At 42.9% G+C, this 26,991-nt stretch overlaps 1 protein-coding gene across 3 annotated transcripts in view; it reads right to left on the reverse strand.

Moving 5' to 3' along the window:
- Positions 1-26,575, reverse strand: part of B3GALNT2 (beta-1,3-N-acetylgalactosaminyltransferase 2) — a 43,283-nt gene extending 16,708 nt beyond the window's left edge. The window contains exons 1-5 of one of the 3 annotated variants that reach the window (XM_016163410.2): positions 26,274-26,574; positions 17,598-17,745; positions 14,023-14,123; positions 9,859-10,049; positions 6,138-6,233 (exon numbers count right to left, since the gene is read on the reverse strand). In XM_016163410.2, the coding sequence (XP_016018896.2) occupies positions 6,138-6,233; positions 9,859-10,049; positions 14,023-14,123; positions 17,598-17,745; positions 26,274-26,364 (627 nt within the window). In that variant the 5' untranslated portion in view covers positions 26,365-26,574. Of the gene's footprint in view, positions 1-6,137; positions 6,234-9,858; positions 10,050-14,022; positions 14,206-17,597; positions 17,746-25,886; positions 26,015-26,273 lie in introns of those variants that run through there. The other 2 variants (XM_036235606.1, XM_036235605.1) reach the window with 2 other exon arrangements.
- Positions 26,576-26,991: the final 416 nt, after the last annotated feature.

Below are 26,991 nucleotides of genomic sequence, written 5' to 3' on the forward strand. Positions count from 1 at the left end.
CGGGCGGAGGATCTGGAAAGACATTTTCCGAAGAGGACATGCATATAGCCAACGAGTACCTGAAAAAATGCTCAATGTCATTAATCATCAGGGAAATGCAAATCAAAATCACAATGATATCTCACCTCACACCTGTTAGAACGGTTATGCGAGAGAGAGAGAGAGAGAGAGAGAGAAAGAAAAGAAGAGAAGGGAAGGGAAGGGAAGGGAAGGAAGGAAGGAAGGAAGGAAGGAAGGAAGGAAGGAAGGAAGGAAGGAAGGAAGGAAGGAAGGGTTGGCGAGGATGTGGAGAAAAGGGAACCCTTCGCATGACCGGTGTGATTGTAAACTGCTGCAGCCACTATGGAAACCTATGGAAACCAGTATGGAGCCTCCTTGGAAACTTAAAAATAGCATGAGATCCAGCAATTTTACTTTTGGGTAAATGAAGGCACTAACTCAAAAAGATATATGCACTCCCATGTTCACTGCAGCATTATTTACAAGAGCAAAGACGTGGAAATAACCTAAGTGTCCACTGATAGGTCCATGGATAAAAAAAGTTGTATAAATACAATGGGATGTTATCCGGCCAGTAATAAAAGGAAATCTTGCTATTTGCTACAGCACACATGGACCTGGAGGATATTATGCTCAGGGAAATGTCAGAGAGAAATAAAGTAATTACAGTATGATTATACTTATATGTAAAATCTAAAATTAACAACAACAAAATCCCCCCAAACTCACAGACACAGAGAACATATGGGTGTTTGGGTTGCCAGAGACGGGGTGAGGAGAAATGGGTGAAGGGGTCAGAAGGTGCAGACTTCCAGTTATAAGTCCTGGGGAAGTGACTACAGTTAACACTACTTTATTGTATGTTTGAAAGTTGCTAAGTAGATCTTTAAAGTTCTCATCATAAGAAAAAAAATTTATAACTGAGTGGTTATGGACATTAATCAGACTTACTGTGATCATTTTGCAAAATACAAACACTGAATCATTATATTGTACCCCTGAAACTAACGTTTTGTCAATTATATCACAACAACAAAAAAAAAGACTGCCTTCTGAGTTGAATTAAATTCTTACATTTAAGGAAATAATGTTGCTAATAACTGAAAGAGCTCTAAGATCTAGCTTAATTAATAAAATCGATACTTTAATCAATACCTCACCAACTGGCCACTGCGGGAAAGCTGGGCTGAGAAATCTGGGCCACATAGCTGTGTCCGAGGGAGAAAGAGCCAGTAATTGGAAGACATACTGTACTAGGGTCCCATCCTGCCTGAATGAGCTAAACACACATCTCCCACTTTTGAAATAAAATTCAATGCCCAAACCAAGTACAGTTCAGATTCAGTTTTTTAGGTGCCTGACATACCAAGAAGGAGGTCCTTAGATGGGGTCGTGAACTTTTAAATCGCTCCCATAAGCCAATACTCTTTAAAGATGAATCAACATCAAGGTCCGTGCCAGGCCCGGACAGCCAAGTCCTCGGCCCATGGCCGGGTGAGGCTGCTGTGGGCTCATTACGTCCTTCTCCTGGAGACCGCCTCTCGCCCTAGGTGATAATGTTTGGAAAGGATGCTCCCGAATATGTTTAAGAGAAAGAACTGACAGGATTTAGTGAGTGCTTAGATGAGAGCCGAGAGTAAACCCCACAATTCTGGTTTGCGTGTCTGAGAAAAAGCACGGGTTTTATCCAAGGCTGAAAATCCAGGTGGGAAGGAGACCGAGACAAGTGGCCGCAGAAGACTCCCGAGGAGAAGCTGAGCGGGCCGCTGATGTGTGTGGGGAGCTCATGAGAGGACTCTGGGCTGCGGTGACAGTGAATGGCTGGTGATGAAGGGAACTGCCTGAAAAGAAAGAGTGCAATCGACAGACGGCGGAACATCAAATCCTAAGGATTACTATCTAGGAGGAAAGCAGAGGAGGGACAGAGTCCGTCAGGAAGGACCGCGCCCGATGTGGCTGCGCAAAAGCATTTGTGTGATACAGGCCAAGAAGCAGCTGCCGTCAACCAGGTTAAGGACAAAAGTGCCCTGTAGGTGGCAGCGAGGTCTCTGGGAACCTTCGCGACTGCTGTTCCAAATGAGCCACGCCAAAAGTAAAGCGATAGTGACCACACAAAACGCTTTCCTTGAAACTACAAATCCAGACAATGTGACGACAGAACAATTCTCTGTCCTGTCCACTCAACGGAAACTTGGCATTTGACTTGCTACTTCCCAGCGGCTCCTGCTGGCACGAAACTCCATTGTTTGTGACGGGGTCAGGGTGCGTCAACAACTTTGACTACTCTGGGTAATTACCACGCCTCACTGGCCTGAAGAAGGATCCTGGTTTATCCCCTGAACGCACAGAACCCAGCTGTTGCTCTGTCGTTGCGGAAGGGCGGCGCCTGCTCCGCCCCCAGAACTGGTCCTGCTGGGTCACAGCTGTGTCTAATGTCACTTCTCACACAGGCCCACTTTCTATTCTCTGACAAAGTAATTATAAAGCAAGGAATCTCTTCAGATGTAAAACAACTTATTTATGGCAATTCCGATAAGATCGTAAGCCCCAAAACAAAGTTAGAAAAAACAGCGTGGTATAGTTTGGAAAATGAGGCCTCACAAATTATCTCACCGTAACATAAGCAAGCTACCTGCAACTCCTTTCACACGTTAATTCTTGTGTCCTGTTTCTAATTTGTCATCCAAACAGAGTAGCTTAAACATGTAGTACTTTTGTGCCTGTAACCATTAACAATTCCTTGTGGATTGGAGAAATGATTACACTTGAACCGTTTTAACTTTCATAAAAAGTTAAGTGTGTCAGCACCCATAATGCTAACAATAACATCTCTAGTGATTCAGGTGAACAAAAACAGTCTTAGCGAAATTTGTTTTAGGTTTCAATTGCAGCATTGAGTAAAATATGAAATTAGAGAAATAAATATTTTAAAAGAAACAGCAATCTCCATTTAAATGTGACCTCCCTGAGATTTATGCTTTAGTGAGTCACACGATGAGATTTGTTTGCGTGACAAGCTACATGGCTGGCACGTGACTGTAGCAGGTTACGGAGTGTGGAGGGAACCAGGTGAACGAAGCATCTCCTCCCTCGCAAACGGCCTGCTCCTCCCGTCACTCTGCTGACGGGCGGCCACGTGCTCCTCACCGTCAGTGTGTCTGTGCCAACAGGCCGCATTAGGCTTGATACAGCAAAAATGACCGTCCATGTAAAATCAAACACGGTTTCAACAAAAATAGAATTATGTGTAAGAGGAAAGAATACTTTTTAACTTTTAAGTTTTTCTTTTTTATAAAGCTAATACGTATTTATCCTGGAATACTTAGAAAACAGATGTACACAAAAAATGAAAATCATCCATAATCCTGCCTCCTCTAGAGTAAGCCACTGTTAAATAACTGCATGTTTTTAAAAGAAAAAAGTTTACTGAGAAGAAATGAAAAATCAAGTCAATTTCGCTGAAAGCTTAAAGCGAAACGAGGCGCACACGGCAACGGGCACTGAAGTCTCACCGGCAACGGCCTCTCGCTGTCGGGCTGGGTTACTCCCCACCATCGGCACCTACCGCCAGGAACGCCGCCCCGGACACCTGCGAGGAGGGCGGCCGTGCTCCAACCCAATTTGCATTTCGAAAAAACTTCAAACCTACAGCAATGTTGATTTTAACACCCAAATCCCCTAGACTCACCAAATGTTAACATTTAGCTACATTTGCTTGACCCCTGCCTACATACACACACGTTACTTTTCTGTTGTCGAATTGCCTGTAAAATGCAGATTCATGACATTTTATCCTGTAGTTCCCAAGAACAAGGACATTCTCAGGGAAAGATTGTGGGCAATCAAAATCGGTAATTCTCTGAGGGCGACCAAGATAACGGAGCAGCCTGTAAAGCTGAGCGGCCTGAAAAAGTACAGCTTATTTTCTTCCTCTTTGCCCCATCCCGTGACTCCTGCCTCTGGAAGTTTCTCCGCCGCGGTCCCGCTGACACCCCGGGCCGGACCGTCCCGGCCCGGCCACTGCAGAAGTGCAGCCGCAGCCCTGGCCTCTCCCGCGGGGTGCCGAGCACCGCCCCGCACCAGCCGTGACAACTGAGTGTCTCCAGACGCTGCTCAATGTCCCCTCAGGAGCAGACTGCCCCGGCTGCAGAAACACGGCTCTTAAAGACGACGACCCCCATCCAGAGGGGCAGCAGCAGGGACGGGGACGGCCCCCGTGCGGGCGCTGGGTGCCGGCCGCGCGGCAGCGCGTTCGCAACATTCGACATCTAGCGAGTCCTTCAGTCCCTAGGCTAACCCTCTGGGCTGGGTGGTGTCGCACCCCCGCCTGACAGAGGAGACAGACAGTGAGATGAAGCAGGTTGCACAAGGTCACAGAGCCACCAAGTGGCAGAGCAGGGATTCACTCACCCACGCCGCACCCACAGGCGCCCACTCAGGCCCGTGCACCCTGGCGCGCCCTCCCCCTCCTGCTCGTGCCCACCTCGGAAGCCCCCCGAGATCGACCCCACATCAGGCCTCAGACTCTTCAGTTCTGCACCCCCACAACGCCCCTGCGCTCCACCCCGGGGGCCGCACGGGTCCGGGCCAGGTCCTGCCCACGCGGCTCCCGAGGAAGGCCGGGCTCTCGCGGAGGCCTCGCTTCCATCCACGGGGCTTCCCGGCCGGCCCGGAGCGGGCCGGGCGGCTGCACACAACACCGTGTCCGCTTCTCTCCCCGCCAGGACGAGGCCGCTTTACCGTCAGAGACCTTCGTACGGGAGCCTCGCAGAGTCCCAGGGCTCGGCCCGAACTAAGGTATCAATAAATGTTTTCTGAGTAAGTGAATAAGCAAACCGAAGAATGGCTTCCTTCAAACCAGCTGTCCGACATCTGCCAACTCTTAGTTGAGACGCTGCTCTTAACTGCAGGTGAAGAGGCCGCCGATGGCGCACACCTCACTCAACAAGCAGAGTCACACGCGCCACTTAAAAAGGGCAGAAACACAGGCATCCTCGTTATGATGCTGATTATCCCACCGACACAAACCGCCCGCCAGAAAATCACACGCCTTAAAAACGCGCATAAATTTGAACAATTCATCCTAATAACCAGTTATGTACACAAAAGAGGTGTAAAGATGTTCACTACAGACTCTTTTTAACACTGAGAAATTAGAAAATTTCTTCCAGTGTGCTTTAGTTTTGCTTTCATTTAAAATGCTTTAAATGGAAGTTCGCAGAGGTGAAATATGGGGACGCCTCTGCCAGGATTAGCACAGTTTCAACTACCTGTACCTGACGCCAGAGACCCACAGCCTATCACAAAATGCATGACTCTGTTTTTGCATAAATGCAAACAGCCCCCATCAAACGGCGGTAGGAAAGCGTGTCCTGGACGGTCAGTGGGGCCGGTCAACTGTCTCGTTGCCGTGTCCTAATTCGGCTCTGATGTCACAGGATCAACCCTATAGCTGACCCGAAGTTGGCTCCCACGGGTGTCTGGGAAACTGACCCCAGGTGGTTCCAAAGCACTGAGACCGGGAATGTCCTTGGACTAGACTGGAACAGCAGGAAAGGCTGAGGCCGATGGGAGGATAATCCGTTCGATCCTGACTGTGTAACACTCTGCGGCCAGACTGGGGGGCCACTCTGGACTAACAAGGGCACCTGTGGGTAAGTGGGCTCCAGCGCATATTTACTCAGGGCTAGACCTAGAGGGACCCGGAAGGTGACAGTTAAGTTTTCGGACATCTTTTGCAACTTGGAGAAGTTTTATTTATCTTAGAAATGTGGCCGATCTTTCTGCCATTATCCGGTCTGCACCCCATCCCCCATCTTTAGATGACTATTTCATTTATTCAAATGGCACTTGTGTCTGGTCTTTCTATGAATCCATATCTTTTACTATCTTTTGTCATTAAAATAACCGTGCAGCTCACTACTCCACTAAGGAAACCATGGTAAGTGGTTTTGGAACCTCCAAGGCATCATGAAGCTCCCCAGAGGAATGAATGCAGAGTGTGACATTTCAGCAGACCCCAGCTGGGAGCCTCATCTACCCCCCCACCCGAGAGCTGTCCCAATGCCCGCCCGGGGAGCACAGCCCCAGGCCCACGCGGGACTGCGCGGTGCCACCGGCCCCACCCCACCTCGTACCTCTGGCAGGATGAACTGCTCCACAGGCTTGTACCACAGCTGGTTCACCTGCACGCCACAGCTCGGAGGGCTAAAGCGAGCAATGAAGAGGGCCTCCTACAAATGGGGAGGGGGCAAGAAGAAATACTTCACGTTGGACGCTGCGTATGCGGCAAGTTTTCACACAGCTGACGTCTTGGTCAACTAAATCCTCAGAGGTCCCAACTGTAGTTACCAACGTCACTCTCCTGTGGTTTAGGCACCATCTGTGTTTTCGGTGCAATCAGGTTATTAAATACAGATATTTAAGATGACCAAAGTTGTCATGAAGTTCTAAAGCACTCAATATAACCCTTATAACCTTAAAATAATGAGAAACATTAGGGGAAGAGTGAAGTGTTATTAAATTAAACCATCTTATTAGGTTTAACTCCAAAGGATTAAGGATAACCTGCAAGATCACAGATTTCTAGATGGAACAAAGGTGCTCACAAATCCCCCTTCTCAGAACCACCTTTAGAAGAAAAAACAAACACACACAAGTGCCTATAAAAGAGCACAATTTCTCAGTATGTCTGTTTCCAGGTGTTTCTGGGTTGTTTCAGGCGAGAACATTTCCTTATTCTCACGCCTGTTCTTACATACCAACTTACCATGTGGGAAACTTCTGGAAAAACTATCAAGACCATGCAGAAGTTCAGAATTAAGGGGGTCTTAGTGAATTATGTCTGTTTCTTTCACTCACACCAGTTCTTGGCAACATGGTGATGACTTGTGAACCCGTTAGTAGCCACCTTAGATTAGGACAAAAATTAACTTCTCCTTGGCTAAAAATATGGCAACTAACAATTAAATCGACATTATCAAAATCTTGTACATCTGAACCAAATACTTGACTGATACTCAAACATTATGAAGTTAAAAAAAGACTACACATACTGATACGTATATCAAAAACGTTCAAGATTAATCCTAATTTCTAAATAAAGATAGCAGCAGAATTCAGAGTACTGCTATTTCGGTTACTAATCTGAATTCAAAATAAATGAAATCTTTTAACCAGCATAATACATAAACTCCTACACACAAAACCTTCATAAAGGGCTCTCAGTGTAATCCTAACGGTGGTGATCAACATGAGGACTTGTCCCCGCTCGCATATTCATGTCATTAAGCACATTTACAAACCACATGGATTCTTAAGAGGAAGTAGGAAAGGACAAACTGCAAAAAAGAAATTCAATCTTAAATTCATTTGTATAGTTACTGGTCACTAACACTGTATCTGTCAGTAACAATCAACGTTAGCAATAATATAAAAAACTTTTTAAGATATCTAAAAAAGCCTGAACAGAATTCTGCTTCCAGTGACATCAGACCAATTCTACAGATAATAATTATGAACACTGGGCAAAACATTAAAAAAAAAAAAAAATGACCTGAAGGGACTGGAATGCGAACAAAGCAGGCAGAAAAGGGAAGAAAATCCATACTGGGAAGAAGAGAGAGAGGTGTGTATGCCGCTCCCACGCTCTGTGGTTCTTTGTCTGAGGCAACTAAAAATTTACAATTAAAAACCTGCAGTCTTTCCGGCTGCAAAATCAGAGAAAAGAGTCGGGCCAAACACATCAGCTAAAAAGTGAGGAGGAAAACCTTAGAAAGGAAAGGGTCGCAGAGAGAGTGCCCTAAGTTCCTCATATAAATTCTGCCCAAATCTGCGGCTGACTCATGAAACACACATTTGGTACAGAACCCAAGCAGACCATATAAGTCCAAAAGAACTGAAGAGATTTCAGCTTCTGTCCAGTGCAAGGAGACAGTTTAGGCTCTGTGTCCAGCTAATTTAACTGCCTGCTAAAACAAACAAAATCAATACTTTTCAAGGAATGTAATATGACCCAGAAATCCTACAATGAATTATTCACAATATTTAGGATACAATCCAAAGCCACTTGATATAAAACAGGAAAACGTTACCCACACTCAAGAGCAAAGATGACAATCGATAAAGACTGACCCCCAAGGACTCAGACGTAAGGACGGTCAGGATTTTTATCACTACTATTATAACTAAGGTCAAGGATGTAGGAAAAAACATGAATGAAAATGAATGAACATAGGAAATTTCAGAGAAATAGAAACTATAAAGAAATATTAAGTGGAAATTCTAGAACCAAAACGTACAATATCTAAAATTAAAAATTCATTAGCTAGGCTTAACAGATTTGAGATGACAGAAGTCAGTAGATGTGAATCTATTAAAAGAAATTATGGAATCTGGAAACAGAAAAAAAAAAAAAACTTTGAAGAAAATAGAACAGTTTTGTGATCTGTGGGATAGTACCAAAAGGTCTAACATACATGCAACGGGAATCTCAGAATGAGTAGAAAGACTGGGACTGGGGAAAATTTTTTGAAGAAATAATAGCTGAAAGTTTCCAAAATTTGGTAAAGGATAAATTCACACAATGAAGAAACTTGGCAAACCCTGAGCAGAACAGACAAAGAAAAAACTGCAAGGTACGACAGAATCAAAATGCTTAAAACCAAATATAAAGAGAAAATCTTAAAGGCATTCAAGAAAAACAAACAAAATTAAAAACCAGATTATACACATCATACATGAAAATGACAAGATGAATGATTTCTTACCAGAAAACACTGGAGTGACATCTTTAACATATTGAAAAGAAAGTTAACTAGAAATTTCTGTATCCAGAGAACAGCCCACAATAACAATGGGGGGAGGAGAATAACAGCCTAATTAAAACATTTTCAAGTAAACTCAGTGAATTCAGCACAAACACTTCTTGCACAATAGAAATGCTAATGGCTGTTCTTTGGGCCGAAGGAGCTGTTATCAGATGGAAACATGGATATTCAGGAAGGAGTGACGAGCCCCAGAAATGATGGAACTGGGGGCAAATGTGAAAGACTACTGTTGTCCACATTACGTGAGTATATATTAAGCTATTTAAAGCAAAAATTATTACACTGTACTGTGGAGTTTGCAGTGTACGTGGATGTGACGCATATGACAACCGGAGCAGCAGAGACAGGAAGTGGCGGCTGGAATCGGGCGGCTGCGCGCGCTTGTTCCGTACGGAGGGCACGACGTTAACTTTATGAAGACTGAAAAGTTCAGGATTACAATCTAATCCTCATGTCAGCCACACATACAAACGAAAAATGTGCAAAGAGATGCAGCTGAAAGGAAACAAATTAAAACGGAATTCTAAAAACACTCAGTTAACCCAAAAGAAGGCAACACTACGGAGCAGCAATCACCAAAACGGTGTGGCACCGGCAGGAAAACAGACGCACGGACCAGCGGCCGGGACTGCCGGTCCAGACACAAACCCTTGTACGTGGGCACACGAGTGTAGACAAAGGAGCTAAAGTCACACGACGGAGTAAGGAAGGCCCCTGCAACAAAGGGTGCTGGGAAACTGGAAAGCCACACGCGGAAGAATGAACTAGACTGCGGTCACCATACACAAAAATTAACTCAAAATGGGAATCACACATCTGATCCAACCCCTTCTTTTCTGCGTATGGCACATTTATGCATTGGTATTCTTTCCCCGAGCCACCATTATAACATATTACACGATAAGGTACCCAGTCGATAGGGAAGAAACGCGGTCTCCCAACCTATGCTACACGGACAGGAAAAGCTGAGGAAAAGCTGATGTTTTTAAAAAAGAAAAATGGGGCGAGCCTTGCGCGAAGCAGGGCGTACCTCCTGTTCTGCCTGGTAGAGCTTGACGGTGATGTTCCTCTGGAAACCCACATCGCTGGCATCATGAAACACCCCAAGACTGGTAATAACGATCGGGTAGAGAACTCGGAAGCTCACGCTGACGACGCGGTCCTCAGAGAGCCCTGAAGTGTCTTCAGAAAGACCGAATGCCTCGATTTCCTGATTCAAAACTAAGGAAGTAAGGAAAAAAGGAGTTTTACGTAATCGAATAGTCTTATTTTACTAGTATAAAGTAATGAAGTGGCCACAATGGCAAAATCTAGATAATTGTTATATTATTCTTTCACAATGGCAGTAATTTTAAAATGTACTTCAGAAATATGGCTGCTTCTAGGGAAAAAACCAAACTTATTTGGGAATTTTTTTAAATGAATGTATTTATTTAAATTAGTTTCAAGTACACAGCATATTGGTCAGACATCTAATGTTCATAAATGATCCCAATTGCTCCTTCCCTTCCTTTACCCTCCTTAACCATCATATTAATGCTGACTGCATTCCCTCTGCCATGCTCCCTGTGCCCAACTATCAACTACTAATTTGTACTTCTTGAACCCTTCACCCCATTCTCCCAGCCTCCCAACCACCCCCGCCTGTCACCAAATTGTCCACTATATTTGCGAGTCTGTTTCTGATTAGTTTGTTTTTTTTTTCATTCCTTAGATACCACATGTAAGTGAAATCATATAGTAACTAACTTTCTCTGACTTATTTCACTTGGCATAATAACCTCTAGGTCCATCCATGTCGTTGCAAATGGTAGGATTTCATTTTTTTTTTAATGGCTGAGTCATATTCCACTGTATATATGAACCATAATTTCTTTATCCAGTCGTCTGTTGATGGGCATTTGGGTTACTTCCATATCTTGGCTATTGCGAATTGTGCTGCCATGAATACTGGAGTGCAAGGATCTTTACAAAATAAAGATACCCAGAAGTGCAACTGCTGGGTCAGAAAATAGATCCACTTTTAATTTTTTGAGGACCCTCCATACTGTTATCCATAGCATCTGTACCAATCTGCAATCCCACCAACAATGTGTGAGGGTTCCCTTTTCTCCACATCCTCGCCAACACTTGCTGTTTTTGATTTATTGATGATAGCCGTTCTGACAGGTGTGAGGTGATATCTCACTGTGGTTTTAATTCGTATTTCTCTGATGGTTAGCGACCTTGAGCATCTTTTCACATGTCTATGAGCCATCTGTATCTCCTCTTTGAAGAAGTATCTGTTCAGGCCTTTTGCCCATTTTTTAATTGGACTGTTTGTTTTTTTGTTTTTTATAAATTTTAAATATTAACTCCTTATTAGATGTGTCATTAGTTAATATCTTCTCCCGAACAGTAGATTGTCCTTTTTGGAAATTTAAGAACAAACTTTTCAACCACATCGAAGCAAAATATTTATTTAATTACCAGAACTACTTTAACAGATTTTTGCACACATGTGTGTACACTGTATCTATCAACAGCACAGAGGAATATTAAATTCAAAGGCATCTATTAAGAAAGGTTGGATAAATGGGGATATTGAAAACGGTACTGACTGTAGTCATAAATAATGAGTAAATGTAGTCTTGTTCTGCAAATTCCAAAAATCCTACTTCTCGGGCGATTTAAAATCCTTGTGCTGTCAGGCACCTATCACAGACAAGAGTAACTGAAATCACTTCGAACGACACTGGAAAAGCCTTGCCGCGCACCTGAGAAATGAGAGCACGTGCGACGGCACGCGAGCCCGGCCGCCTCTCTGCGCCGCGCCCGCGCACGCGCGTTGCAGCAACCACGCTGTGTGGCCGTGGCGCTACCTCCGGTTTACGGATTAAGAAGCGGAAGCCAGGAGACAGTAAGTAACGCAGCCAAGATCACGGAAAGTGCCAGAGCCAGGAATCAAACCCAAGTTCAGTGACTTCAAATTCAGTGCCCTTTCCACTCCCCTGCAGCTGTCTACTCAAGGTCAAAAACAGTCCTTTTCGAATAACTTTTTCAATTACCATAATGACTCAGGATAAATTTCACGAAGCACTTAATATGGCTGAGAACATCAGTCCATGTTGAGAAATAACATAAAAACCTATTTTAAAAGATTGTATCTAAGTTCTTTTATCTTTAAGAGCCACTGTTTTCCAACTTTGCTGATCACACAACCCTATCAACTAAAAACATTTGTACACATATTTATTTATAAAATATACACATGTATTACTGTCAATATAGTTAGTATTAATAAAAATTACATTTTGTTTTCAGATAAATAAAAATTGTTTCTTCCTATACACCAGAGGATCATTTGGATCCCCGCCTTAGAGTTCCTAGAATGCTATTTTACATTTAGTAGATGCTCATTAAAATGTGACTGAACAGCATTGATGGCTCCTACACAATTACATATATGAGCAGGAGGGGGAAAAAGGGGGATATAGATTTTGTTGTGACCTGGGCAAGCACTGGCAGGAGTCTAGACTCCAGATATACTGGAGGGTAACAAAAGTTTTTCTCTTTAATACATTCAGTAAATAAAAGAGATACAAAGTAGAAACGTCTACCACAGGCACTAGGTTAAGTACATTATAACATATAACATATTTTCAAAACAAACATACCTTGAACTTCAAGCTGCCTGAACACAGGAAATCCTGCTACTTTGATAACGCTATTAATCAAAACTTCTACACATCCAAAGTATTATAATTAATGCTCATGATGACCTTAAGGTATTAAAATAAACCTAAAGGCCATTTAAATCATCAAAAAGATAAAATTAGGTTCAATATGAATTTAGTTACACCTATCTTAAAATATGTAACCTAGGTAATATATATATGAAATTTTTCTATTAATGGAAAGCTCTACTCCTTTACTATCAATGAATAGTAGCATTTTAATAAAAGTCAGGTTAATCTAAAGATGAGGTTTTTTTTAATTCGCTTTGGTTCTGGATTTCGAATGTGATTTGTCCTGGGCTACTCTTAAATCATCAGTAATACATTTTATTAAGTTCACGGTTACCTTGGGACTCCAGTGAAAATTAAAGGACCCCCTCCCCAGAACAACACAATTATTCACAAAATTTCACTTACAAAGTTAACTAAATTCATAGAAATCCTAAGTATGAAACCTCTCTGCTTTACAATACAGACCTGAGAATAGGGTCTAATTTATTTAACAAGCCAACTGAAATCCAACTTCATAAAAAGGCAGGTTCTTTAAAATAATCTTAAGCAGCTACCATGTTCCAGAAACTATTCTAAACGTCTTATATGTATCAATCTATTTCATCCTCACATCACTCCCTATGAGGTAAGTACTTTTATCTCATTTTCAGATGATAAAACTGAGGCTCAGAGGAGTAAATAACTGATCCAAGGTCAGCCAGCTGGAAACCAGCAGAGCCTGGACTGAAAGCCACGCCCTTCACCACCACCGCAGCTTAGAGAAGCATAATTACACAGGTTCAACAAATCTTAAAAGACCAGAAGTCATCATTAGCACACTTAAGATTTGGAAAAATTCAATCTGCCTTAGAACCACAACTGAACATAGTAAGAAATGCTAAAAAAAAAACAAAAAACAAAAAAAAAACCCCACACACAAGATAGGCGGTAAGAGTTACCAACTTCCTAAAATTGTTTCCGAGGTAACACACAAAGCTAATTACCACCACCTTCCTTCCTCCTCCTCGGGACTCCTCCTACACGTTTTTAACTGTAAGGAATAAAAAAGTACTACTTGTGTTTTTAGTTTTTTACTTTGTTTCCTTTGCAGAAGCTCAGGCAATAACTCTAAGAGAAAGCTGATTCACAGTATTTATCAAGGTTATTAGAGATCAACAGGCTGGTGAAATCAGCAGTTTTCCAAAAGTTCGAAATTCAGAAACTGAGGATTTATCTCTGCACGAGGAATTTCCAGACACATTTGAATCATCCTGAAAATTTTATCTTACTGGATCCTGAAATTACGTATAAAGAATCTTCATAGATACCCAGAGTGAATAGTCAATCTGTCAAAAAAGGATGAAAAACAAATTTTGATGAAAGCTTGATTTTCATTTGCTAAAAAGAGACGCCACACTGCTCAGCTTGGCCACTTTTCCTCAACATCAAACCTGTACGCAGTAGTCATAGGCCGAGAAAGCACTCACCTGGATTCGTGATGTTGAGCAGTCTGCAGGAGTAAGGGTCTTCCCGGTCCTCCACAGGCACGTCGCAGCCACGAGCACCTATGATGAACTTGACCAGCACGCTGAGGGGGGGTGGCATGAACACTGGTTACTGATCTTGGCCTTGCATGTGCACGTTTCCTCACGCCCGTCTCAGAGCTTTTACTTTAAGAGACCGTATTTATTAGGATTCACTCTAACTTTATTCTTCTCATCTAGCAAAAAAGGGGATCAAGCAAACCTGAGGTGCTAACTACCAAGTGACTTATGTGTGAGCCCAGTGCCGTACAGAGTAAAGCCTAGTGTGAACATGGCTGGCCTGGCTACCAGCAAATGCTCACACCACTTAAATGCAAACTGCAGTAAAGTTGGCTTCTCGTCCCCGCACTTAAAATCCCATCTACGTCTGCAACCTTCTCTACCAGCTTTCTTCCGCTTCAGAAGGTGGTCCTTTTACTCAAGATTCATCTTCCTATGCGAGAGGAGGTCCTCTCCTTGCCTCGGCTTTGCTTCACTGGTTACCTATAACCTGTGGCTCCTTTCCTACATGTTATAAATATGGTAAGTCCCGCCATTAATTTCTGTTTACTACCTTATACATAAGACATTATTAAATACCTGTGAAACTAATAACTTGTAGTTTTATTACAAAGGTTTTTAATTAAAGTCCTTGAAATATATGTGGAGTCTGGCTCCCTCAGTAAAATGCAAAGACTTAAAAGTAAACCATAACCACAGAAATGCAAACTCTTTTATTAATGCCCAATTCAGGCAGAATACCTTTCATAAACGATGAGTATTTAGAATAAAAGTATAAACAGAAATAAATTTGCTAATTAAATTACTGCAGATTTACTAGTTTTTTTTAAGCCATCTTAAATACTTTTACTATATCCACAAAAGTATTCTACTCTAGGAAGATGTTTTTGGCTAATACCTATTTTTCTATATATATTCTATCATTTTTATATAATAAATCACCAAACTTACTAAATTTAAAGCAAGAATGCTATAATGGCAAATAAATTACTGGTGAATAACTGAATGCTAAATTAATTTTACTCATTACATTTAGTTCTGAGTCATTCACTCAATAATTGATAGGTGCCTTACTCTGTGCCAAGTCAGGTTCTAGGTTCTGGAAATATATCAACTAAAAAAACTAAAGCCCCTAAGCTCACGAAACATACTCTAGTGGGGAAAGACGATTTATAAACATACAACTAAATACAATTCACATGCTAACTGGTGATAAATACTGTAAAAAAAAAATACAGCCAAGTAAGAGAAGACAGAGATGGAACGGGGCGCAGTGCGATTTAATCAGGGGCTGCCTGCTGGAGCGACATCCCGGCAGACACCTGACGAAAGGGAGTGAGCCGCGAGGCTCCCCGGTGGGAAGTGCTGAGGCAGGGACAGCACGTGCCAAGGCCCTGAGGCAGGAGCACGTTTGGCGCACAAAGCGCAGTCTAAGGTGGCCAAATGAAGGCGCGGGGGACGTAACGAGGTCACGGACCAGCATAAAGCCTTGGTATTGCACTCTGAGCAAGGGAAGTCAATGGAGAGGTATGAGCAGAAAATCTACATAACTAACTTTCAATATTGAGTTGACATTATTATTTCATATTAGTTTCAAGCGTACGGCATGCTGATCAGACATAACTAACTCATCTTAGAAGGATCACTCTGGCTGCTGAATAGAAATAAAACATAGAGGGTCAAAGGTCGAAGCAGGAAATTCAGGTCCGGAGGCTTCTGCAATAACCCAGGTGTGACGTGATGGGCCTAGGCCAGGATGGTGGTTCTGACAGCTGTGGTGAAGGTGGTGAGGAGCTGGATTCTAGAAATGACCTCGAGGTAGTCCCAAGAGGATATGCTGATGGACTGGATGTGGCATGCGCGAGAAAGAAGAATCAGGGTAACACTGTACCGCACACTTTTAAAACTCCCTATTTCCCTGATGCCTCGGCTTGAGCAGGCTGGTCCCTGCACTCGCTCCTCTTCGTGCCCTCTCTCGACTGTGACCCAGTGACATTCCAATGCCCCAATGAGATCCCCTCGCGCCTTCTGCTTGTACAGCTGACCCTTGAACGATGCAGGGGGTTACCGGTGTTGACCACCATGCAGCCAAAAATCCACGTAGAACTTCTGATTCCCACAAAACTTAATATTAATAGCTTCCTGTTGACCAGAAGCCTTAATGATAACATAACACGTTTGATTAACACATATTTTATGTTGCATGAGTTATATACTGTATTATTACAATAAGGAAAACTAAGGAAAATATTAAGAAAATCGTAAGAGGAAATACATTTTCAGTGTTTATTTTTTTAAAAATCCACACGTGGGCCTGTGTTGTTCAAGGGTCAGCCGTGCCCTCCACCACAACCCCCAGCAATGGCACGTGCCCATGACCCTCGCTCTCCGCCTGCCGGGCTGAGCCCCGTCCCAAACGGCCCGCGTGCTGGGCTGGGCCGGGCCTCTCTCTAGGGCCTGTGAGTGTAACAGACCCTTTCGTTTCATGTGCCTTGCCCAGTGTAATTTCTGTGGACGCACCAGACTGATCCTTAAAGACCCCACAAGGGGGGCTTGCTCCTCTCCCTTCACGACACGAGCACCCAGATTTCTGGTCTGCGCAACTGGCAGAGGGGCCGCTATTCTGCGGGGGGAAAGGCCGCACAGCAGGAGCAGGTCCGGGAGGCGGCTGTGACCGCCTGATGACGTGCAGCCTCTCATTTGCAGTGTAATAGGTTCTATTATCACTGCGCTCATGAGCTAAAGAAACCTGTCTTGAAAAGAAATAAAAGTGCTATGAATAAGATAGAAAATCTATAAATGTTCACTGCTGGTGACAAGAAAATTCACAACTGCAATTCAGTGGTACAGCTACTCAGCTACAAATGTGACGGTTTAATACGATCCTGAGAGGGCCTTCTCTGCTTATCACCTAAGGGTCTTCGCATGACCAGGCGTCGACCTTCCGCGCTTTTCTCCCACGAACGCTTCCCTACGTAATCTTCAGAGGCTGGTCCAAGACTAAGGCCTTGGACTCCTAACCAGTAATCGAGCCAACTAATGTCAACGCGAGCTGTGCTACCGAAGCTCAGCCCTGGAAGGGTGGTCGGGAAGAGTGTGGCGTGTCACACGCACTGCAGATCACACTGCTAAAAAAATGACTGAACTGAAAAAATCAAGTCTATCTCTGTGACGTTAGGGAAAAGCATATTTCAACACAAACATGTCTAAACCAATAACAATTCTGAATCGAACCTTTTAAGAATTGTTATTCCAAAACAAAGCAAAAACAAATTAGGCATCTATAAAAACGAGGCAGGTATGTCAGCCAATGACTATATTCTCCACAACTATCTTTTGGCTTAAAACCTTGGTTAAATTTACTTTTGGGGCTCAACTATATGGAGGAAAAGCAAAATAGCCAATTCTCCCAGGAAAAGAGGTCGCATGTCTAAATTAGCATGTCTGACTGTCCGAGAAGAGGTTTTACAGAACTCTGATTCAGTAAATCAGGCAATGTGCCAACTCGGAAAACCTACCGCCGACTCAGTGTCGGATGCTGTGTTAAATGCTTCAGCCAGGTGCTTCTAATCACATTTCGAAGTTCGCGGTTATGGCGGGCTGACAACACACCAACTACCACATCATAGTGGCTCGATTCCCACCGAGGAAATAAGGCCAAGTGATCTAGAAATAAGCAATAATAGATTAGAAATGTCAGTTTAACATTTAACATAAACAATGTTTATTACAAAATACTATGCTCATATACAAAAAATACAAATAAAAACAAAAAACAATTTTTAAGCACCCATTATCCACAGAGAACTACTAACAACATCCTGGTGTAGTCTTTTTGTCTTGCACACACGTGTAAGTATTCATGCTCACATAAGTATGTCAATTCTTCAAACAAACAAGATATTTATGACAAGAATCCGTTTAAAAAAAGCAATGGGGCATAAAACACAGTGGACACTAAGAGTCCATTAGGCCATGGTCAGAATCCTGGCTCTTTTTACATTACATATAAACTTACTTAACTTCTTGAGCCTCAGTTTCCTTAACTACGAATAATACTTTTTATAGAGCTATTGTAAAAATTAAATGATAACATGTATAAACATCCTGGTTTGGTACCAGGCAAACGGTACACATTTGATAGCGACTAAGAACAAAAGTGTGATTTCAAAGGTGAAGTCCTACATTAGTATCAGTTATTAGGTTTGGGAGATAGACCTGAAAGACTTCCATGCTAGAAAATACCAGAACCCTTATTAACGTCAATAAATTCTACAGCCAGCAAACCTTTTATCACTTGCTAAATACTCTAAAGAATGAAGGAGAAGCAATATCTAGGATAAAAAAAAAAAAAATCAAGTCACAAGTTTCACGATAACTCATTTTTTACTGTCATAAGGTCTCATGGGCAGGGTTACACTTTAAAAATTTGTCCTGAGAAAGAAGACAGAAGGAAAGTAAGTTTGTCCGTGTATGTCACCAGCTTCAAAGCTGGAGAGCTACGAGCTTATAAACAGCTCTGATGAGAGATCCATGTCATCTTTCTCCAGTGGTGAGCACTGATCCAAAATGTTCCCACGAATAAATTATTGAAAGCCAGGGATCTTTGCAGTGTTTTTTATATGCCATAGGAGCTAGGTATTCGGTCAAAAGATCACAAAAAGACATCGACTTTTTTTCAAAGAACTAATTAAAATAATATCTGGGGACAGATTCTTCTAATAGGATAATTGAAGGACATTACATTGTAACGATATAGGGATACAGGAATTTCTGTACAGACCTTATTCTCAGCAGTAGATCTGTTTCTAAAAAGGTACTTCAATTCTAAATGGAAGAGGATACTTGTTATTTCACCCAACCATAATCTTGTACCAAAAAGAATTGTTCTATAAAGGTAAAATTTATCTTTAATGTAAATCCAAATTTTCATGGATTAAGTTTAACAGACCATATTTATTGAACATCTACTATGTGCTAAGCACTATGTACAGAGTATCACTTAATGCTCACAACCCTGTGAGGTAGGTAATGTTAGGCTCCTTATTAAACAAATGAAGAAACAGACATACAATTCAGTAACCTCAAACAGCTAGTAAATGGCTAGGCTAAAATTTAATCCCAGGTAATATAACTCCATTCTTCATCGCTATCCAATTCCATAGCGATAAAGCTTAACGTAGCTCATCTGATTCTAAATTCTGATCTTTTAGCTATAACATCAGTTAAAGTAGTGAATTACTGAATAAGTGAATCACTGAAAACGCTGACTAGCATTTTAATTTTTTTAAATTCATGGCCCGGGAACATTTTTTTCCTCAGACATATATTTACCTACCTCCCTATCTCTCTATATAACTATACAATGAAACTTGTACCTATTGCGAAAAGAGCCTGAATTTGAAGAATAATTTAAATGCTTATGTAATGCGTATGTGAAATTCGTAATGATATCCCACAGTTCTCCCCTACTTTCTCACCGAGAAATATTCATAGTAGCCACATTTTAGTGACAGGAGTAAGGCGAATGTAGTAACCAGACATGTGTAACACTGATTCCATAGTCACCATGGTTCACAGTATCTGTAATAAGTTATTTAAATCCCTTCCTTATGCCTCAGTTCCCGAACCAGAGAAAACGATACCAAATATTCAGTCTATTTCATGTTTCAAAATGTCTTTTCAAAAGATTAAAAGCTGTAGAAAAGCAAATGATCTCATTTAACCTAAATGCCTCATTTATCTGACATCAGTAAACAAGGCTGCTACACACGAGTAAAATTTCAAAATAACTGAAACGTCCCTTTAAATGTAAATATTATCTTATTTTGATGGATAAAAATAAACCTTTTATAGAAATGAATACGAAACATAATTTAGCCTTTCCTTGATGACAAAATCTTCATAAAAAATTTCTCAAATCTATCCTTTTCATCATTAATTTCAGCTGCTACTTCAGTTCAAACTTTTCTCTTTCACCTGGACTGTTACAAGGGGGTCCTAACAGTTTCTCCCTGACTTCCCATATCACTCCATATCGAACGAGAGTTCTCTATAAATAAACACAAAGGTAACCATGTGGCATGAGAAAATCTCATGGATTATGGCTGAAAACTACTTTTTGATCTCATTCCACTTCTCTCTGCCACTGCCAACCCTCCCTGCATCTAACCCGTGTCTAAGCTGCTTCTGTTGAACAGCTTTACATGCATTTCTTCTTTTCCCCCCAGAGGAGATGTATATGGCAGATTTTGGCCTGTCAGAGAACTTCTGCCTCCAGAAATACTGAAAAATAGGTTTCTAAAGACTCAACCAGAAATCTTAGAATAAACGAATTCAGTAAAGTTGCAGGATACAAAATCATTTTTGTATATTGACAAAAATCGGTTGCATTTCTATATACCAATAACAAACTATCGAAAAAGAAATTAAGAAAACATTCCTGTTTACAAATGCATCAAAAATAATGAAATATCTAGGAATAAATTTAACCAAGCAGATGAAAGACTTGTATCCTGAAAACTGTAAGACATGAATGAAAGAAACTGAAGATACAAATAAATGGAAAGATATGCAGTGCTCGTGGATTAGAATAATTAATACTCTTACAACGTCCATACTACCCAAAGTGATTTACAGATTCAACGCAATCTCTATCAAAATTCCAATGGCGTTTTTCGCAGAAATACAACCAACAATTCCAAAATCTGTATGGAACCACAAAAGACCTTAAGTAACAAAAACAATCTTGAGAAGGAAAAACCAAGTCAGGGGCATCACGCTTCCTGATTTCAAACTATATTACAAAGCTATAGTAATGAAAATAGTATGGCACTGGCATAAAACAGACAGATCAATGGAATGGAACAGAGTTCAGGAAGAAACCCACACATACATGGTTAATTAATTTACAACAAAGGAACCAAGAACATACAATAGGAAAAGGACAGTCTCCTCAATAAACGTTGGGAAAAATGGACAGCTCCATGCAAAAGAATCAAACTGGAACACTATCTTATTCACCATACAAGAACGGACTCAAAATGAAATAAAGACTTGAACGTTAAGACTTGAAACCATAAAACGCCTAGAAGAAAAGAGGCGGTAAGCTCCTTGACACTGGTCTTGCTAATAATTTCCTGGATTTGACACCAAACACAAAGGCAACAAAAGTGAAAACAAACAAGTGGGACTATATCAAAATGAAAAGCTTCTGCACAGCGAAGGAAACCATCAACCAAATGAAAAGGCAACCTACTGAGTTGGAAAAAATATTTGCATATCGCATACCTGATAAGAGGTTAACAAGGGGTTAATATCCAAAACACATAAAAAACTCATACAGCTCAACAGAAAAAAAAAAAAAAAACCCAAACGATCCAATTGAAAAATGGGCAGAGGATTTTAATACGCATTTTCCCAAAAAGGAAATACACGTGGCCAACAGGAACATAAAAGATGCTCAAGATCATTAATCATCAGGGAAATGCAAGTCAAAAACACAATGAGATATCACTTCACACCTGTGAGAATGACTATTATTAAAAGACAAGAAATAACAAGTGTTGCTTAGGATGCAGAGAAAAGGAAAACCCTGTACACTGGTGTGTCCACTACTGAAAAGTCTGAGGATTTTTCAAAAAATTAAAAATAAAACTACCTTCTGACCCAGCAATTGCACTCCTGGGTATTTATCCAAAGAAAATACTAGTTCATAGTAGCATTATTTAGAACAGCCAAGACATGGAAACGTCCTTTGTCTATCAATGGATGAATGGATAAAGAAAATGTTATATACACAAACAGAATGTATTCAACCATAAAAAAGGAAATCTTGCCATTTCCAATGACATGGATAGAACTTGAGGGCATTATGCTAAGTGAAATAAGTCAGAGAAAAACAAATACTGCATGAATTCGCTTATATGTAAAATCCAAAAAGAAAGAAAGAAAAGGAAAGAGAAAAGGAAAGAAAAAAAGAAAAACCAGAACAAAACACTGAACTCAAACAGAGAATAGATTGGTGGTTGCTGGAGTGGGCAAAATGAGGGAAGGGGGGTCAAAAGGTACAAACCTCCACTTACAAGATAAAGAAGCTCTGGGGATGTAATGTACAGAAGGGTGACTAAAGTTAATAACACTGCACTGTATATTTGAAAATTGGCAGGTCAGATTTTTCAAGTCCTCATCACAAGAATTTGTAACTGTTTGGTGACGGATGCTAACTATATGTATTGTGATTATTTTGCAATATATAGGATCGAATCATGTCGTACACCTGAAAATAATGTCAAATATATCTCAATTTTAAAAAGGTTTCTTCTACCACATATCATCAATGTAAATCAGTCTGACGGACTTGGGAGTAGTGCGTTACACAGTATAAAACCCAGAGTGGATGCTCAATAAATACCTGGGTACGAACCTCCAAGTTCCTACTTTCCCTTGCTAGGGCTTGGGTCTACCCTTTCCTTGCCCTCTGCTCCATGTTACAAGAACAGGATAGCTAGTCTGATGCTGGTCTCCCAAAATAGGACAAGAAAGACTAAGAAGAAAATACCTCTATCCATCGGTGTCACTTATTAATAATGAAAAACTATACAGATGCAAAATAAGGGATTACTATCTATACACTACTCTCAGCCATTAAAATGACATCGTAAACAAATCACTAAATATTGTTCTACACCATATTGAGATAAACAGGCTATAGGAACTATATACATACTGTATGGTCCATTCACATAAAGCAAGAGCAAGCAAATCTCTGCCATTAAAGACCAGGACAGTGGCTACCACTCTCGGCGACAATACAAGGGAGCGTGAAGGAAGCTTCTGGGGTGCTGGCAGTTTTCTTGTCTTTAATTGGGTCTGATTAGTTGGGTATATTCAGTTTGTGGAAATAATATCGAGCTGCACATTTACATGCACCTTTCTGAATATTATACATCAATAAAATTTCTAATACTTATTTCCCCCACGTGCATTCGAAAACTGTCTTAGTATAGATCATTCTTAGCTGTTTTTAAAAAATAATTTCAAACTTTTCTACAAAGAATGTTTTACTTTTATAAAAATTTAAATAAGGTCATTACAGAATATGAAAAGAATCTATAAGTGACAAATTCAGACTTTGCCAGTTTTATTCTTTTGATTCATTCCTTCTAATTACTAGATGGCAGACATATAGCAATAAACAAATATTCAGTGTCAAGAATCAAAACCCCACACAAGCTCCCTGAGGACAATGGCCATTTCTCGTTTAATATGTGATATACCCCAAGCCTGGCAACCTGCTGGCTCTGCACTGGGAGTGGGCAACCAGAAGTCCATTGAAGACTAAGGGAGACTGACTTTAGAACTGACTGTTCAAAATAAGCCCAAGGATTCTTAAAAATAAGACCAAAATTGCCACCCTCATGTGCATGCTCTCAGATGACATTTATCAAAGTAGGCAGAAATCTTGAAAATGAAGACATTATATAAAGTTCATCACAGATCTACTGATAAGGACAATCGTCACACACACTACCAGCATGCCCCGGTCAATTTCAGATACGTCCCAACAGACCTCACCAACAGAGGCATCAGCCACTATACCACGGAGTTTACTGTAAATCGGGCACTGTTCTGGGTGTTTTATTCGATCTTCGCAAAAACTTATGAGTCATCATTTTATAAACATGAAAACAAGCACAGACAAGATTAGCACACAGGGATGATTCTGGATGACCAGCCCCAGGCAAAATTTCAAAGCAAGCTCAATACGTCTTTGGCCTCTACTTGCCCCATGTCTGTTTCAATTAGGCTGAGCAGAGGCTACATATCTCGCACAACACCTAGCACCCCAAGCATTTGTTGGACACGCTTCTTTCCAAATGGCCTAGAAAGAGAAGGCTTCTTTTATCACATCATTTTTCTAAATTAACTGTTAACACATTCCTGCTAAGGCATGGCCCCGACCAGTATGTTATAATCAAGGTACCCTCTATGTTCTCTAGTCCAATGCCTGCCTCTGCCTCCATTTTCCCCATTACCCCCAAACGTGCTGGATTTCACAAGCGCCCTTCTTGCCCTCCCCCTGACCGTGTTTCAGCTGTTTAAAGCGAGTCACTATATTAGAAAAGTACCAGGTCAAACGTGACTCACTTCATTCAGGTCCCCGCTCAACTGTCACCTCTTTAGAGGCCTGCCCTGGCCTATTTAAAACGGCAGCACCTCATTCTCATCCTCTTACATGGCTTTATTCTTGTCGCCAAACTTATCACTATCCCCTATGATATTCGATATTCAGCAATTATTTTCTGTGTTCTGTCTTCCTTTCTAAATTGTAAACTGTATGAAGGCAGGGACTTTATCTTGATTCTGCTTAATTCCACACCCACGACAGGACAGAGTGGGCACTCAAATATTTGCTGAATCAACTGCAAGTCAGAGGGCCTTCTTTAACATTCAGGGAAGGTAAATCCTCTTTTCAAAAAAATACTGCTGTGACTTAATGAGACTGGAGAAAGACAAAGAGGCAGGAGAGAAAAAGAGAACAAAAGCAAATCTTACAACATTTTCAAGGGATGAACACAACAAAATCTTGGGTTCTTTCTTTCTTGGTTGAGGCATAAGGTATTAAAGCTGAAATGTAAAAATGCCCAAATGTTTTAGTTTAAACATGGTAACAACACAATGAGGGAAGGGAGCTGGGGGTTACTTTAGCAATCGAGGCGCTTCTACTGCTTTTAGTTTCGAAAGTATCACAAGTGAAAAAGGAAAGTTAGGACCGTCAGGTTTTTTAGGTTAAGATACTCGTATCTAATTCGATGCACGATGCCACCTAACGTCAAGGTTAACTTATATAACCAGCACCGATTCCTCTCCGTTAGCCCCGTCCCTTTTCACGGCCTACTTCCGAGTTTCCGGTAATCTAACCAAGTCTAACCAGATGGCAGGTGAGGAGATCACGCCAACACTAAGGCAGTGGGGCAAACTTATCTCAAACTGAGAAAATATTTGGCAAGCTGGTAGAGTTTGAGCTTGTAGGCAGGATTTCTGCTTGTTTATAGAACCTGAAAGACTGTTAAGGTCAAAAATACCCTAAGGACGCTCTGCAAGTAAATTCCAGGGGAGCTCACTCACCATGCAATAAAAGGAAACCTGTAAAACCCAAACCCAGCAAATGTTACACAGCATTTTATATATATGGCAGCCTCTCCTGAACCCAGTTTACAAAAACCCAAAAAACCCTAATCGGTAACACTGTATTTTCATTACATCATTTAAATAGTATTTTAATTCTATTCGAGTGACACAAATAGCCTTTCCAAAGAGCTTGTGGTTTGTCTAATAAAGATTTTAGTGGATTGTTACCAGAATAAAAGAACTCTAAGTATACCAACGAGATCGCTCTGAGGACCAACGAAGTTAGTTTCTACACTTTCTCCTTAAAAGGCACAGACCCAACACGGAATTGCAAATATTCAAGTCTGCTTTTAAAAACTTTTGGACAAGAAAACAGCTGTTGTGGAGAGAAGTAAAATAAAAATCCCCACATAGTTACACAAAGGGACGACTGCCTCACTTAAAAAGAGCCTTCTCGGGCAAGCCGTTCAAAAAGGAAACGGGAAAAATCGGGAAGCCGTAGGCAGGTTCAGGGTCAGACGCGCGCGCGCCGGCCCCGCCGCGGGCGCCGCGTTCCAGGCCCCGCCGTGCAGCGCACGACGCGTCCCCAAGAGCGTCTCGGAGCGCACGGCCGCCGCCGCGGGAAGCCGGCCCTGCGCGCGTGCTCCGTGTCTGGACCTGTTCCACCGACTTACAGCGCGGTTTCCACAGACTACGAAGTGGCCTTTTCCCGCAGCGGGTATTCCCTAAAAGCTAAGCCCGGCCGCCTTTCACGGACACGGGCCACGGCGCCAAGGGCTCGGAGTCCCGACCGAACGCGACCCCGCAGGCTGCGGAGGAAGGAAGCGACCCGGTGGCCCGCACCGCAGGCGGCTGAAGGGCACGCGAGGCCCCGCGGGCGGGCGAGCCCGGCCCAGGCCGGGGCGGCCGCAGGACTCGCGGCGGCCGGAGCCGGCTCGGGGCCGCCCGGGAGAGCCGCGGGGCGAGCAGCGGCGGGACGCGCCGAGAGCGCCCGCAAGTTCGCCGACGCCAGCGCCCGCGGAGGCGGGGCGGCGCGCGCGGCCCGCCGGCCCCGGGCTCACCTGCGGGGGCGGCCGCGGAGCGCAGCCGCAGCCAGAGGTGCAGCGCGGCCCCGAGCACGCACGGGCACAGCAGCACCAGCCAGTTTCGCATTAGCCGCCCCCGCCGGCCCCGCCTCGCGCCCCCGCCGCGCGCCGGGTTCTCCCGCGTCCCGGTGGAGGGGAGGGGGCCTGCAAGCGGGGCGGCCGAGGGGCGGCGGCCGACGCCCTCTGGACCACTCCGGGCGCGCCGGCTGCCGTCCAGGCTCCTCGCGGTTTCCGGCCCCGCAGCTCCGGTACCTCAGACCGCAGGCGGCGGCGGCTCGGAGGCCGGAGCCCCGCCCCTCCGCGGGCCTTCCCCCGGCCCCGCCCACCTTCTCCTCACTCGCCCCGCCCCTTCTCCCGCGTCCCCGCCCGCGCCCGCTGGCCAGCCGGGAGCTGAAGTCCGGCTCCGGGCCCTGTCACGGGGCACACCAGTGACGCCGAGGCACACGAACTACATTTCCCAGAAACCCACGCACTCGCGCCCCTCGGCGGGAGTAAAGGCGAAGCGCGAGGCCCCACACTGAGCATGCGCATCCCTTCGCGCTGTCTTCTGGCCCCCGCAGCTAGAGGGGAGGGGCCAGCGGGCTCCGCGTTGGGAGGCCGCCCCAGCTGCGCTGGTTAGTACAGCTGGGGCGACGGTCTCAGGAGCCACTAATGACTCCTGTTTTCAGTCACACAGAATGCGTGAGGCGGGATC

The sequence above is a fragment of the Rousettus aegyptiacus genome, unplaced genomic scaffold (assembly GCF_014176215.1).
Source record: "Rousettus aegyptiacus isolate mRouAeg1 unplaced genomic scaffold, mRouAeg1.p scaffold_m13_p_18, whole genome shotgun sequence".
Lineage (NCBI taxonomy): Eukaryota > Metazoa > Chordata > Mammalia > Chiroptera > Pteropodidae > Rousettus > Rousettus aegyptiacus.